The sequence below is a fragment of the Vigna unguiculata genome, chromosome 7, assembly GCF_004118075.2.
Source record: "Vigna unguiculata cultivar IT97K-499-35 chromosome 7, ASM411807v1, whole genome shotgun sequence".
NCBI lineage: Eukaryota > Viridiplantae > Streptophyta > Magnoliopsida > Fabales > Fabaceae > Vigna > Vigna unguiculata.
This window is the reverse complement of record NC_040285.1, coordinates 15,339,611-15,353,133: the sequence shown is the minus strand read 5'-3', so window position 1 is coordinate 15,353,133 and position 13,523 is coordinate 15,339,611. Positions and strand designations below refer to the sequence as shown.

Sequence of the window (13,523 nt, the reverse complement as noted above, 5' to 3'; positions counted from 1 at the left end):
AGGCGGAAAGCAGTACCCAAACAAACTCAAAACAGAAACACAGATACATATGCCAGTGTTGGAATCTTATCTTCAACGATAAGAAGAAGATACGTTGCATGCTGTCGGTAAGATAAGAGTGAAAAAGAGACCCATATTTTTAGAGAGAGAATATTGGAGAAGATAATTATTATTTTGGTAAACAATTCCATTTTCAAACGAGCGTAAACTTATTTTCAAAAATACATTCTTTTAATTTTGTTTTAGTGATACATAATAATGATAGAAAAAACATATTTTATTATTTCAAATATTTGATTAGAATATATATTATTTTATAATTTCTAGTACTGTTAAGTTTGGTTATCTTTTACAAATTCAAGTTTATTTTATTAAATTGTTTTGATTTTTTTAAGAACGACTTTTCTATTTTCAAGAAAACTTTTTTGTTATTCTTATTCTTAATTTCAAAACTTATTTTCAATGTAAAAGTATTTACTTAATTATATTTTTTAATCTTTTCTATTGGTTTACTTTTTGTTTTTTAAAATAATTTTAGTTAGTTTATTATATATTTAAATTAGTTTTTTAAAAAATAAAAAAATTATAATTATAATTATTAAAAGTTAATTTTGTTTATATTTTATTCTATTCATCTTATCCGGATGAAATTGGATTTAACCATAATTAATATATAAAATAAATTAAAAAAATAAAACACTTTTAAATGAGTCAACCGCTAAAACATCATTTCATAATAAATCAAGACAAATTATAAAATTTTTACTAAAAAAAATGAGTTAACAAACATATCTTTCTCCCAATGACCAAACTGAATAATTTCAACAAAGGTATTAAAAGTACACATAATTTGTTTTACTTTTAAATAATCACACCTGTAATTTGTTAACCTTTGTTCAAATGAGATGCATGTACAGGGGACCTGAGTATTGAAACACGCGCTCCACAAAGCTTCGACTCCATTATTAATCAAAACACGGATTTTCACTACAAACCACTCACAGATGTTTTACCTCTCAACACAATTCAACAATCCAATAATTGGGGAAATCCACACACCAATAGGGCAACAATGCCAGAACTCAAAACTCACCGCATTGCAAACCCATCCGTTCTCCAAAATTTAAAAACAAACAATAAAAGCCCTAGAGGGCAACCCTATATTCAGTGTGGAAAGAAAATCGGTGATGAAAAAAAAAAAAAACACAGAGGACCCAACATAAGGACACACAGGATGATTTGATAAATACTACTCCACAACCTAGGGTTACAGAAGAAACATCTACTATTGATGGCACGAGTGTGAAGAGAGGAACACGAAAAGGGAACCAACTAATCCTAGTGCGAGGCAATGATTGACTATAGGAGTAAAACGTCTACGTTTGAGAGATAACAACCGGAAACCTTATCGCAGAATGCAAATAAAGAGAAAAAGAAAACAGAGAAGTTGGTTTGGTTTAGGTTGGGAGTTGGAGAATGAATGAGAAAAAGTGAAAGAGAATGGGAGAAAGAGAGAGAGTGTGTGTTAGAAATAGGAACTAGAGTTTTGTTTCTGTGTAAGGAGATGTGTTTGTGTGAAATTGTGAGAAGGCGAGAGAGACAATGTACTGTTAGTTTTGGATACTCTGAAGCAAAGGTATGAGTAATGACTATGAATCTCTCTCCTTCAGTTTTTCTTCAAACACGGTTATAATGACAAAATCAGAATAATATTTTTTCGTGACTATTTTCTCTCCATGTGTTTTATTTTTGTTCCCTTTCCTTTCTCAGCCTCTCAAATTTTTTTATATTGTTATTACAATTTTTGAAAAAACAAAATGTTAAATGAGTTTTTTTTTTGTCATATTTGATTACTTTTTAATTTTATTATATTTGTGATATTTTTTTCACTGTTGATTATTGACCATAGACATTAGTATGCGTGGCACCCTAATGTGGCGGTTCACGTTTGTAATCCAATATTTTACATGGTTTGTGAAAAGATATTTAAGGTGATACTATTTAGATAAGATTATAGTTTTTTTTTTCTCAAATTAATTGTGATTACAGTTTAATTTGTTTATATGTCAAGTAAATGGGAATTGTTTAAAGGAAATAATTTGAGTGGGTTGGGTATGAAAACCAAACAGATTAATACTTTTGAAATTTAAATCTAGATGGGAAATCTGTTATTTGTTATTTTGTTAACATATCTGTGAACAAAATTGGGTTTAGCGGAAGAGATTATTCTCCCACACAAAAACTAAATTCTGATCAATCATAGTTAGTGTGAACATCCTTGCATGTGTTTGCAAAATAATATAAATTAAATATTTTTTATGTAAATTTTAATTTAAAGTTTTTTATGTTATTTTGCTTTAAATAAAAAAATTCAAAACATTTTTAATAATTTCAATAAAATATAGTTTTTAAATTAATTTTATTATTAAAAAATCAAAGCCTTTTATTTGAAAGTAAATTAAAACTTTTTTTGAAATTTAATTAGAAATTTTGTTAAGTAACTTGGTCAATAATGGTAGATATAGATATAGTGTAATATAAATGCAATTGTCCATTATGAACGAGTGAGGGAGGGATTGATACCGACTTAGACCAACAGAGACACTTGTTGGAATGGATGAAATATCGATGTTTAATTATGCACCGAAAAGGGGTGGGTGGAAGTGGCGACGTGGGTGTGGTCTGTTCACACGTTTGGTTGGTTCAACAACCGCAGGCACTGATTACGTGTATGTTTCCTAGCTAACTAACGCAAGAGAATATGAATAGCTCTCTCTTCAATGGCCGGGTACTTGCTCATAGATCCACAACAATGGCGGCAGAAGATTCCCCTGGAATTCGCGTCCGAGGGATGCAATTTTCCTATGAAACGCAGCAACCGCCGCTCTTCCTCGACTTTAACCTCAACATCGAACCTGGATCGCGGTGCCTACTCGTCGGTGCCAATGGATCAGGTAACCTAACTTCGTATTTATTATTATTATTATTATTATTATTATTATTATTATTATTATTATTATTATTATTATTATTATTATTATTATTATGGTTATTGTTATTATTATTATTATGGTTAATGTCATGCGTGCAAGAATTTCAGTTCGTTAAGTGCCTATGTGCAGGTAAGACGACTTTGCTAAAGATTCTAGCGGGGAAGCATATGGTTGGAGGAAGAGATGTTGTACGCGTGTTGAATGGTTCTGCTTTTCATGACACTCAACTCGTTTGCAGTGGAGATCTCGCTTATTTGGGTGGATCCTGGAGCAAAAACGTTGGCTCCGCTGTGAGTTTTGTTTTGTTTTTTTTTTTTTTCTTTTTATTATCATTAAATACATTGTTTCTCTTCATGATTTCTCCATGTGGTTATGGAGACTTTTCATTTTTCGTGCATTTACAGTTTGTTGATCACTATTTGTTTCACTTATAGAAATAGTCATCTTTGAGAATAATTGTTAGTTTGTTTGTTTCTTTTAAATGTTTCGAATAAATCTCCTTGTTTTGTAGGAGAATTCATCTTTAATTAGTTGCATGATCTTCTCCTTTATATCTGCATATCTGTAACTGCCAGATTCCCTATGTAAAGGCTTATATAAGCCTCGCGTTTCAATCAAATAAATCATTCTCTCAGAAGTAATTAACTGTTTAGCATACCTTCACTTAACAATTACTTAACTGTTTAGCATACCTTGACTTAACAATTACTTAACAATTGGTATAAGAGCTCTAAGGGGCCGTGAGGGGCCTGAATCAGAGTGTGCACCAGCGAAAACAGTGTGAGAGAGTGAAGAGTGATATTAATGTGAGAAAAGTGTGCGAGTTCAGATTACAAAAGATGTCTGAAAAGTTTGTGCAACCAGCCATACCAAGGTTTGATGGCCATTATGATTTTTGGGCCATGACAATGGAAAATTTCCTACTAAGCAAAGAATTATGGTCCCTCGTAGAGGAGGGGATTCCAAAGCTTGGGACTGCGCCAACAGAAGCCCACACGAAAAACGTGTCTGAAGCCAGCCTTAACATCTGAAGGTGAAGAACTATTTGTTTCAAGCAATTGATAGGGAGATTCTTGAAACTATATTGGACAAGAGCACATCACAGGCCTTATGGAAATCCATGCAACAAAAATATTAGGGATTCACGAGAGTTAAGCGTGCTTAGCTTCAAGCTTTATGCCGAGAGTTCGAGCTACTGGGAATGAAAGAAGGTGAGAAAGTGATACCTGTGTGGGACGCACACGGCATTGTCAATAAGTTGAAGTACAACGGTGAAGAGATAAACACAAGCATGGTGGTCAGAAAAATTCACAGATCATTGACTCCAAAATTTAACTACGTTTTGTGTTCAATTGAGGAATCCAACGATATGAGTATCCTCAGTCTAGATGAACTTCATGGCAGCCTACTTGTCCATGAGCAAAGGATGCAAGACGTTCAACCTGATGAGCAGGTGCTGAAAGTTGCTCATGATGATAAACCCGTTGCTGGTCGAGGCCGCTGCAGAAGTAGTCATGGCAATGGAAGGGGATGTGGAAGATATACACCAAACAAAACATTCATCGAGTGCTTTCACTGTCATAAGTTAGGACACTATCAATATGATGTGTCCTGAGTTTGAAAAAAAGGTTCATTATGCGTCATTTGAAGAAGCAGCAGAGGCAGAGGAAGAACTTCTGCTGGTCGCTTATGAAGGAACACAAACAATTCAGAAATAGGACTGGTTTCTAGATTCTGGTTGCAGCAATTACTTGACTGGAAACAAATTGTGGTTCACAGAAATGCAAGAAGAAGGAATCAATAAAACAGTCCAGCTTGGCAATGACTCAACTTTGGCGGTCACTGCAAAAGGGAGTGTTCGGGTTGAGATTAATGGCACATCTCATGTTATATCAGATGTTTATTATGTACCTGAACTTAAGACTAATCTCTTAAGTCTAGGACAACTACAAGAGAAGGGTTTGTCTATTCTAATTCAAAACGGCATGTGTAAAGTGTTTCATTCAAAGCGAGGTCTCATCTTAAGAGACCAACATGAAGGGAAATCGAATGTTTCATTTAACAGCTTCACTGCACTCCCACTGCCTACAAACTGCAGAAATCTTAGAAACAGAAATACACTTATGGCATAAGCGATTTGGACACCTTAATTTCAAAGGTCTTTGTACACTTGCAAGTAAGCAAATGGTGACTGGTCTACCATCCTTAAAACCACCTAAAGAAATCTGCACTACGTGCCTGGTGGGAAAACAACACAGAGACACCTTCTCCAAGCATAGCACGTGGCGAGCCTCCTCAGAACTCCAGCTAATCCATGCTGACGTTTGTGGTCCCATATCACCTCCCTCTCATTAGCAACAAAAGGTACATGTTAAGCTTTATTGATGATCTCACGTAAAGTTTGGGTCTATTTCCTACATGAGAAATCTGAAGCACTTCCTACTTTCAAAAGCTTCAAAATCTGCATGGAGAAGGAAGCTGGTGCCTTCGTCACCTGCCTCAAAACTAATAGAGGTGGAGAATTTACCTCCAAGGAGTTTGCTGATTTCTGCACTCAGCAAGTATATCCATACAGTTGATAGCTGCCTACACTCCACAACAAAATGGAGTCGTTGTACGGAAAAACCGTACCATTATTAATTAATGCAGTGCGTGCTGTCCTACATGAAAAATAGGTTCCAAAACCTTATTGGCCCAAAGCAGTACGGTGATGTGTGCATGTTCAAAATAGAAGCCCTACATCCGCTATAGATCATCGAACACCAGAAGAGGTATGGAGTGGATCAAAACCGTGTGTCAATTATTTTTGAACGCTCGGATGTATTGTACATGCTCATGTTCCAAATCAGAAATAGAAGAAAGCTAGATGATAAAAATCAGAAATGTGTTCTCTTGGGGTAAACGATGAATCTAAAGTTTATAAATTGTTTAATCCCATTACAAAAAAGGTTATAATAAGCAAGGATTTTGTATTCGAGGAAGAGAAAAAGCTGGAACTGGCAACATGATTCTGAGAAAGATAAGACAAATGCTTTGGACTGGGAAGACAAAATGATTGACGACGATGAACGGGAACATGCACCACAAGAAGCAATAATCAGCACGCATCAGAACCAACTCCGGAACATATTGAATATGCAATTTCAGGAAGGCAACCAGGATCCGAAGACCTCCGACATGGATGACTGACTATGAAACAAATCTGCTAGTGGAAGAGGATGACGGGTTGCTGGCAATGATGATGACTGAATCTGCAGATCCTTACACCTTTGAAGAGGCGTGGACGAGTCAATAGTGGAGAGAAGCAATGAAAACTGAAATGGAAGCTATTGAGAAAAATATTACATGGCAGCTTGTAGATCTAGGGGTTATGCCCATTGGTATTAAATGGGTTTTTAAAACCAAATTCAATGAAAATGATCAAGTAGAAAAGTACAAAGCTAGATTGGTGGCCAAAGGTTATTCACAAAGGTATGGAATTGATTATACTGATGTTTTTGCACCGATTGCTAGGCTTGATACAGTGAGATTGTTGTTAGCACAAGTTACTCAAAGTGCATGGGATGTATTTCAACTTGATGTAAAGAGTGCATTCTTGCATGGTGATCTTCAAGATGAGGTATATGTTCAACAACCAACAAGTTTCATCTAGAAAGGTAGAGAAACTCAAGTTTATCAACTTCAAAAAGCTCTATGTGGACTCAAGCAGGCTCCACGAGCCTGGTACAACAAAATTGAAGCCTATTTTGCCAAAGAACAATTTACCCGATGCTCTAGTGAACACACCTTGTTCACAAAAACAAGTCAAGGTAATATTTTAATAGTCAGTCTTTATGTTGATGATTTGCTCGTTATTGGAAACAACAAACACTTTTGTGAAGAATTTAAAAGCTCGATGAAGATGGAATTTGATATGACTGGTCTCGGCAAGATGAGACACTTTCTTGGAATAGAAGTTGTACAAAGCAGGAGGAATTTTTATCTATCAAAGATGATATGCTTGAGAGATATTTGCTCGATTCAATATGACGTAAAGCAATTCGGTTTGGAATCTTATTGTACCAGAAACAACACTATCTAGAGATGAGGAAGGGGCTCCAGTAGATGCCACAAAGTTCAAACGAGCAATTGGTAGTCTCATGTATCTCACAGTTACTCGACCAAATTTAATGTATGGGGTAAGTCTAATCAGTAGATATATGGCATATCCAAAGGAATCTCAAAGGGACTATGATGACTTTGGTGAAGCTCCTTGAAAGCATTGCATGGTGGAAGGAGGCTTCATGGAAGCCATGGACGCGGAAGCATAGTGTTTAGGAAGAGTATTGGTGGAGGAATGGATGGTGAAGGGAAAGCTTTAGGAGGTTCGGCCAACCTAAAGGAGAAGGGCTAGAGAAGGGTTCTAGATGAACACTCTAGCTATCGACTCTCAAAGGCAAAATTCATAGAGTAATCTCAACATTATAACTTTGCTAAATTTCAAGAGTAGTCATTACAATGCAAGGAGCCACTCATTTATATTAGAGCAAGGTCTCCTAAATGACATGCTAATTCTCGGCCAAATGAGATGCAAATGAGAGAAGCCATGTGAAGTTCATGCATCTAGATCTACTAGATCTATGATCCGTGATTTGTGGATCTATTGCCATGAAGAAGATAAAGAAATCATGAAAATTGGCAACAAGTCCATGGAGAGGAGGTCGGTCGAGCAATTCAAACTTTGAGTACTTCAAGTGTGGCAAGTATGACCATTATGCAAATGATTGTTACTCAGACAAGTGTTTAGTTGTGGTAAGGTCGGGCATTTTGCCAAAGATTGTAAGTCTGAGAGTAGAAAAGAAGAGACGATCAACCTCATAGAAGAAGATAAACAAGAAGCGTCGTTGTTGATGATGGTGCGTAGCTCGGGGGTCGAGCACAAGCAAGTGGAGAACTTGGCAAGAAGATCAAGTAGCATGGAGAATTCAGTAAGAAGGCTGGGAATAGTTGATTACTCGACAAGATAATTGAGTAGGTTGTAGAGGTTGGTAAGATGTGCAGATAGTCCAGACAACGCAGTGGAGCATATGAAAAGCTCGAGTAGCTTGATGGAGCAAGTGAACATCTTGGAAAGTTCGGTAAGGAGCCTAGGTAGCTCAATGGAACATTCAGATAGCTCAGAAATTGAAGAAGAGCTTGTAATCCAAATGTTAGAGATTGCAAAAAATGATTTGCAACAAAGAGTTGAAAAGGAAGTTAAAGGGAATGCAATTTTACAAGTAAGCTTAGAGAGAATAAAGCAGGCTTTGCAGAAGCGATGCTTGGAACTTGAAGAAGATGTCTCAAAATTGCAAGAATAGTTGCAAGCTGAGAAGGATCTGAGAGTTGCATTGGAGGTGTAAGATGAGAAATGGCGAGTTGAAAAGGATGAGGAGATTGATGTGATTGAGCGCAACAATATGTGGGCATGGTCTGATATTTCAAAAGGAGGTTAGTCTATTGACAAGAACTCAATTAATGACAAGTCGGCCACAAAAAAAAATGGGAACCCAATGAGTAACAAGTCGGCTAGAGAGTAGAACAAGTCTGCCACCGAAAATGCTAAAATTGGCAGAGTGAACAAGTTGGCTATAGTGAAAGCAAAGTAAAAGTCGACCACAGACAACGTGAAAGCAAAGTCAATCATGAAGAAAGTGAAGAACCCGACTATTCATGAAAAGAGCAAACACAATGTGAGAGAAGTTATTGCATGTGGGAAGCCGGGATGAAGAAAAAAGGAACTGAGATGAAGGATAAGAGAAGCATTTAAGTTTACGGGGAAGTGTTGTGGGTTTAGGAATGAATTAGCCGTTGGAGTATAAATAGTAGTTAATGAGTTAGCTTATGTGGGTAGTTAATGAGTTAGCCATTGTGGGTATTTAATGTACTAGCCTTATGGGTAGTTACTAGCTGTTTATAGTCATTGTGAGTATAACGTATAAAACAATGAGTCTATAATTGTGAATTATATGAATAACAATAACAACAACAAGAAGTGAATCAAGTTTTTTCACAAGTGAGAGTTGTTGTCTACATAGATTAGTTGCATAGCGTTTGTGTTCTCTTTGGCCAGAACTAATAACTACAGTTAGATTTCTCAAGTTGGTTCATAATGTGGGCTTTTGGTCCTAAGAGCCTAATGTTCATGAATTACAACACAGTAACCCACTTCATGGCCCCAGTACTCTAATAGTTTTCTTTTCACACAATTGTTGTTACTGATTTTTCTTTGTATAACATTGGGTGGTGCGTTTACAGAATAATTGAACCTAAATCTCTACCGTAACCCCAATTAATAACCTGCTTTTTGTATGCTTTGATTAATTTGATTTCAAGCTTTGATGTAGTTGCTAACATATTCAGGGAGAAATTCCGCTTCAAGGAGACTTCTCTGCGGAACATATGATCTTTGGAGGTGGGTTTTTGGATGGAGTTGTCTATATTGCAAAAATCATTTAAATCTCCATTTATTTATTTGTGAATATCAAGAGAAAAGCTAATCATCATCTCATGTCTGCATCTGGCTTTTGTAATGTTGCATTAGAGTTTCTACACGATAATTAGCAATTCAAATATAAATTTTATTTGGTCCTGATGTATGATAGAGCTATTGTTAGGAAATTAAAGGTGTATGTTAGAAGAGAATATGCAGTTAGTTGGTTTGTTGGGGATGATAGTCTTTGTATTAGGGATACTATAAGGGGGGAGTGTCTGGTTGAGGGGTACGTGAATTGTTGGATAGTTTTGTGTAAAGATACTGACATCTTGTGTGAAGAGAACCTTTTTTCCCTTGGTCACTTTCGGATTGTTTGTGAAATAATACGAGAAGTTTTGCAGAGTGGTGTTTGCGTTCTTAGTGCTGTGAGTGTGAAAAGAGTGCGTGAACAGGTTTCTTTCATCCAGAAACCTAACTGCTATGGCGTTCTCTACTTTTCTCAGTTGAGGGTGCTGACCCAGATAGGAGAGACAAGTTAATTGAGCTGCTTGGTATCGATCTGCAGTGGCGAATGCACAAGGTATCTGATGGGCAGCGGCGTCGAGTGCAAATCTGTCTTGGTCTTCTTTATCCATATAAGGTATTATTTTGTCTATGTACTTCAACAGGTAAAATCAAACCGAATTATATAACTGGAACCCTTGATTGACACTTCAGGTTCTCTTGCTTGATGAGGTCACTGTTGATCTGGATGTTGTGACTCGGATGGATTTGTTGGAATTCTTTAGGGAAGAATGTGAACAGGTATTTGCATACTCTGTCTGTGTACCTGCTGAAACACACTAGATATGCAAATGAAAAAAGTAACAAGGATGGCCGCAATGTGGCATTAGATAAGGGCTGGCTCTTATTGGAATGGTAATCATATTAAAATATAACGATATGAATTTGATCTTCAATTCCTACAAGGGAGGGACGAAGTATAGTGGATAAATTATTACCTCTTAAAGAAAGGCGATAAATGGCCATTTTGCAAAAGCTGGAAGCTTAGGTTAAAAAACGATGCTTATATTATTTTCTCATTTTGTAGAGAGAAGCTACAATCGTATATGCAACTCATATTTTTGATGGACTAGAGGCATGGGCAACTCATTTGGCATACATACAAGATGGTGAACTGAGAATAGCAGAAAAGATATCAGATGTCAATGAGTTGAAATCTTCCACTAATCTGCTGTCTGTTGTTGAGGCCTGGCTCCGTGCTGAAACAAAGGTTGTAAAGAAGAAACCTGTCCAGAAGACTTTTGCTAGTTCTCCTTTCTTTTCATCCAGACACATGGCGTATTATCGATAGTCTCTTTTACATAAGTTCCTTATAAAAATATTCTAAGTAATTCCTTCTTTTAAGCTTGTTGGTTGCTCATATTTTCAACATTTGTCCTGCTTGGAGTATCTATACTTATAAACTAGCCTGAATCGTAGTTTTTTTAATATTTGTAGTCCATTGTCACACCATAAATGAACTATACTTATTAATAAGGCTAAATACCATGATCCGTTATTTTTTAAGCTGTTACCGGCTTTATTTAGTAATTCTTTATACCAATTGTCTGTCACAGGTTTTGTCAGAAGTTTAAGAGGAAATATGATATGATTAGGATGGCCTCAAGAGGAGGTCCAAGCTTAAGTGTGTCTTCTCATGAGAAGATGAATTTTAGAAAGATCGTCAGAATAAGTTTGGGTGGATTTGAGTGGACGAATGTATGTTTCTTTGAGTGGATTTAGAAGGTAAAGTGAATGAAGTTGAAAATAAATTTTGTGGGAATTAGTGAGTGATTGGAATGATGTGATAAATTAATTTTTTTAATAGATAAAATTTAAAGAATACTAAAAATCCTTGAAGATATAAGTAAAATTAAGGTTAAATTACTATTTTGATCATTGTTTTTTGTTAAGAAGTATCAAATTGATTATCAAGTTTTTTTGTTTTAATTTGGTTATGATTTTTGAAAGAAAAGTGATTCAGTTTGGTCTTTGTAGTTAATTTGATTGAATAGTGTCAAAATTAATGTTATGTGTCAATTTATAGCTTTTTAGATTTTAATTTTAATTTTTTATTTTTTTTACACATATCACTTCATAATTGTGTTATGTGTCAAAAAATCTCAATTTACTCTTTATATTTATTTTTATTTTCAATTTAATTCTATATTTTCTTTAAATAAAATAATATTATCCTTCTTTAAATTATTTTCTTTAAATAAAATAATATTATCCTTCTTTAAATTATTTTCAATTTATGAACAATAATAATTATTATATATTTTATTGTATTTTTAAAAATATTTTAGTTATTATTAAATATTATATATATATATTATTAATTATTATACATATATTATTATATATTAATGATAATAATTATTTTATATAAATTTTTATTACTAATTGTTATATACATATATTATTATTAATAATTGTTATATATATATATATATTATTTATAAAAGAATATTTTATCCATTCAAAATTTTGTAGTTTAGATAGATGGGATTAGGAGGTTATCTTGCAAATTTACATCCTAATTCTCTTCCAAATTGGTGCATGTAAACATGAATCATATTTCAAGTTCATCGTAACAAATTTGTGGAAACATAACCATCAACGATAAATCTTTGCAGTTTAAGTAGGATGGGATTAGGAGGTTATCCTACAAAGTCACATCTTAATTTTCTTCGAAATCAGTGCATGTAAACACAAATCATATCCCAAATTCGTTAAAGCAAATTTGTGGAAACATAACTATCAACGGAAGCGAACACAACATAAGAATTTTATTGGATGAGCTCAAAATATTAAAAATAATATTTAGAACATTTGTAGTTTATATATTTATTTTTCGGAGTAAACTACGAAACCTGTAGGGTCATTATGTAGTTGCTATATTTTAGGCTGTATAAATTTATTTCTTTTTGTTTATTCATGTTTATTGTCATCGATCTTCAATGGTAGTTTTAAGGTATTTTAGTGTAGCTTCTTTTATATGAAACAAAAGCTAAGCAAGTATAAAACTAAGGAAAGCTACCATTAAAGCTGAAGACCAGATTTATGATAATGGTGGAGAGTAATACACTTGTATTATTTAAATATATCAAAAACTAAATGATGGTCTTATAATTACCATAAAAAAATTTGGAGTGGCAAAGTTTTTTATTTATAAGTGTTACTATAATTAAAAATAACATTTTTATTTATATTATTGAACTTTACCCCAGTCACTTCTATGATTGAGAAATTTTCAAAGAAGTATCCATCTCAAGGATAATCTTTTTAAAGGACAAAAGAAAGCTATAATTCCTCCAACATTTTTTATTTTATTATATATATATATATATATATTTTAAAAATATGTTTATATATTATTTTATTATTTATATTATTTTTTAAAATTTGAAAATCACGTTTTCATCATTTGCTATTATTTTTTGTTTTTTTATTTGGTTTCTTTCTCTTCCTTACTTTCATCTTTTTCTCACATCTACTTTCTATTTCAATTTTCACCTTCAATCTTTCATCATCACCTTCAATCCCTTCTTTTTCAAATCAATATGTTTTCCTTTATATGTGACTTTTTTATGTTATAGGCAAATCTTTATCCATTAGAGATCATAAAATCATGATCTAATTATTGATCAAACTCTTCTTTATCTGGATAAGGTTATTTTAGGCTTTAAAGTTGTGTAAGAAATGAATAGTACTAAGAATCTACTTTAAGGTAAAGGAAACTAATCATTTAAAAAATTTTAATTTTCTTAAAATATGAGTTTTGGTTTTGAGATTTAATTTTGGATATTCACAATTTTATCTTTTCCTAAATAGGTGAGAGAGGTGATAAATTTACATCAGAAAAATTATGATAAAGAGTAAATAAATTGATTCTTTTTTCAAAAGGAAGACTTGTGACGAAGATGAAAATAATATATCTATGTTAACTAAACTTGAGAAATTTCATGAGAATCCAAGAATTGAAGAAAATGAAAAAATAACTCTTATAGTTACATATAATGAATTTGAAA

At 33.8% G+C, this 13,523-nt stretch overlaps 1 protein-coding gene across 1 annotated transcript; it reads left to right on the top strand.

Annotated features, from left to right (window-relative positions):
- Positions 1–2,573: 2,573 nt before the first annotated feature.
- On the top strand, positions 2,574–11,016 carry LOC114189833 (ABC transporter I family member 21). The gene is made up of 6 exons (XM_028078543.1): positions 2,574–2,954; positions 3,123–3,283; positions 9,375–9,426; positions 9,951–10,087; positions 10,165–10,251; positions 10,538–11,016. The coding sequence occupies exons 1-6, from the start codon at positions 2,762–2,764 to the stop codon at positions 10,799–10,801; spliced, it is 894 nt and encodes a 297-aa protein (XP_027934344.1). The 5' UTR covers positions 2,574–2,761; the 3' UTR covers positions 10,802–11,016.
- Positions 11,017–13,523: the final 2,507 nt, after the last annotated feature.

Excerpts from the sequence above, each read along its gene's own strand:
- LOC114189833 (XM_028078543.1), top strand. The coding sequence starts at position 2,762 with ATGAATAGCTCTCTCTTCAATGGCCGGGTACTTGCTCATAGATCCACA. Across the intron at positions 2,955-3,122 it reads CGTCGGTGCCAATGGATCAG|GTAAGACGACTTTGCTAAAG; the intron begins GTAACCTAACTT and ends GCCTATGTGCAG. Across the intron at positions 3,284-9,374 it reads GCAAAAACGTTGGCTCCGCT|GGAGAAATTCCGCTTCAAGG; the intron begins GTGAGTTTTGTT and ends TAACATATTCAG.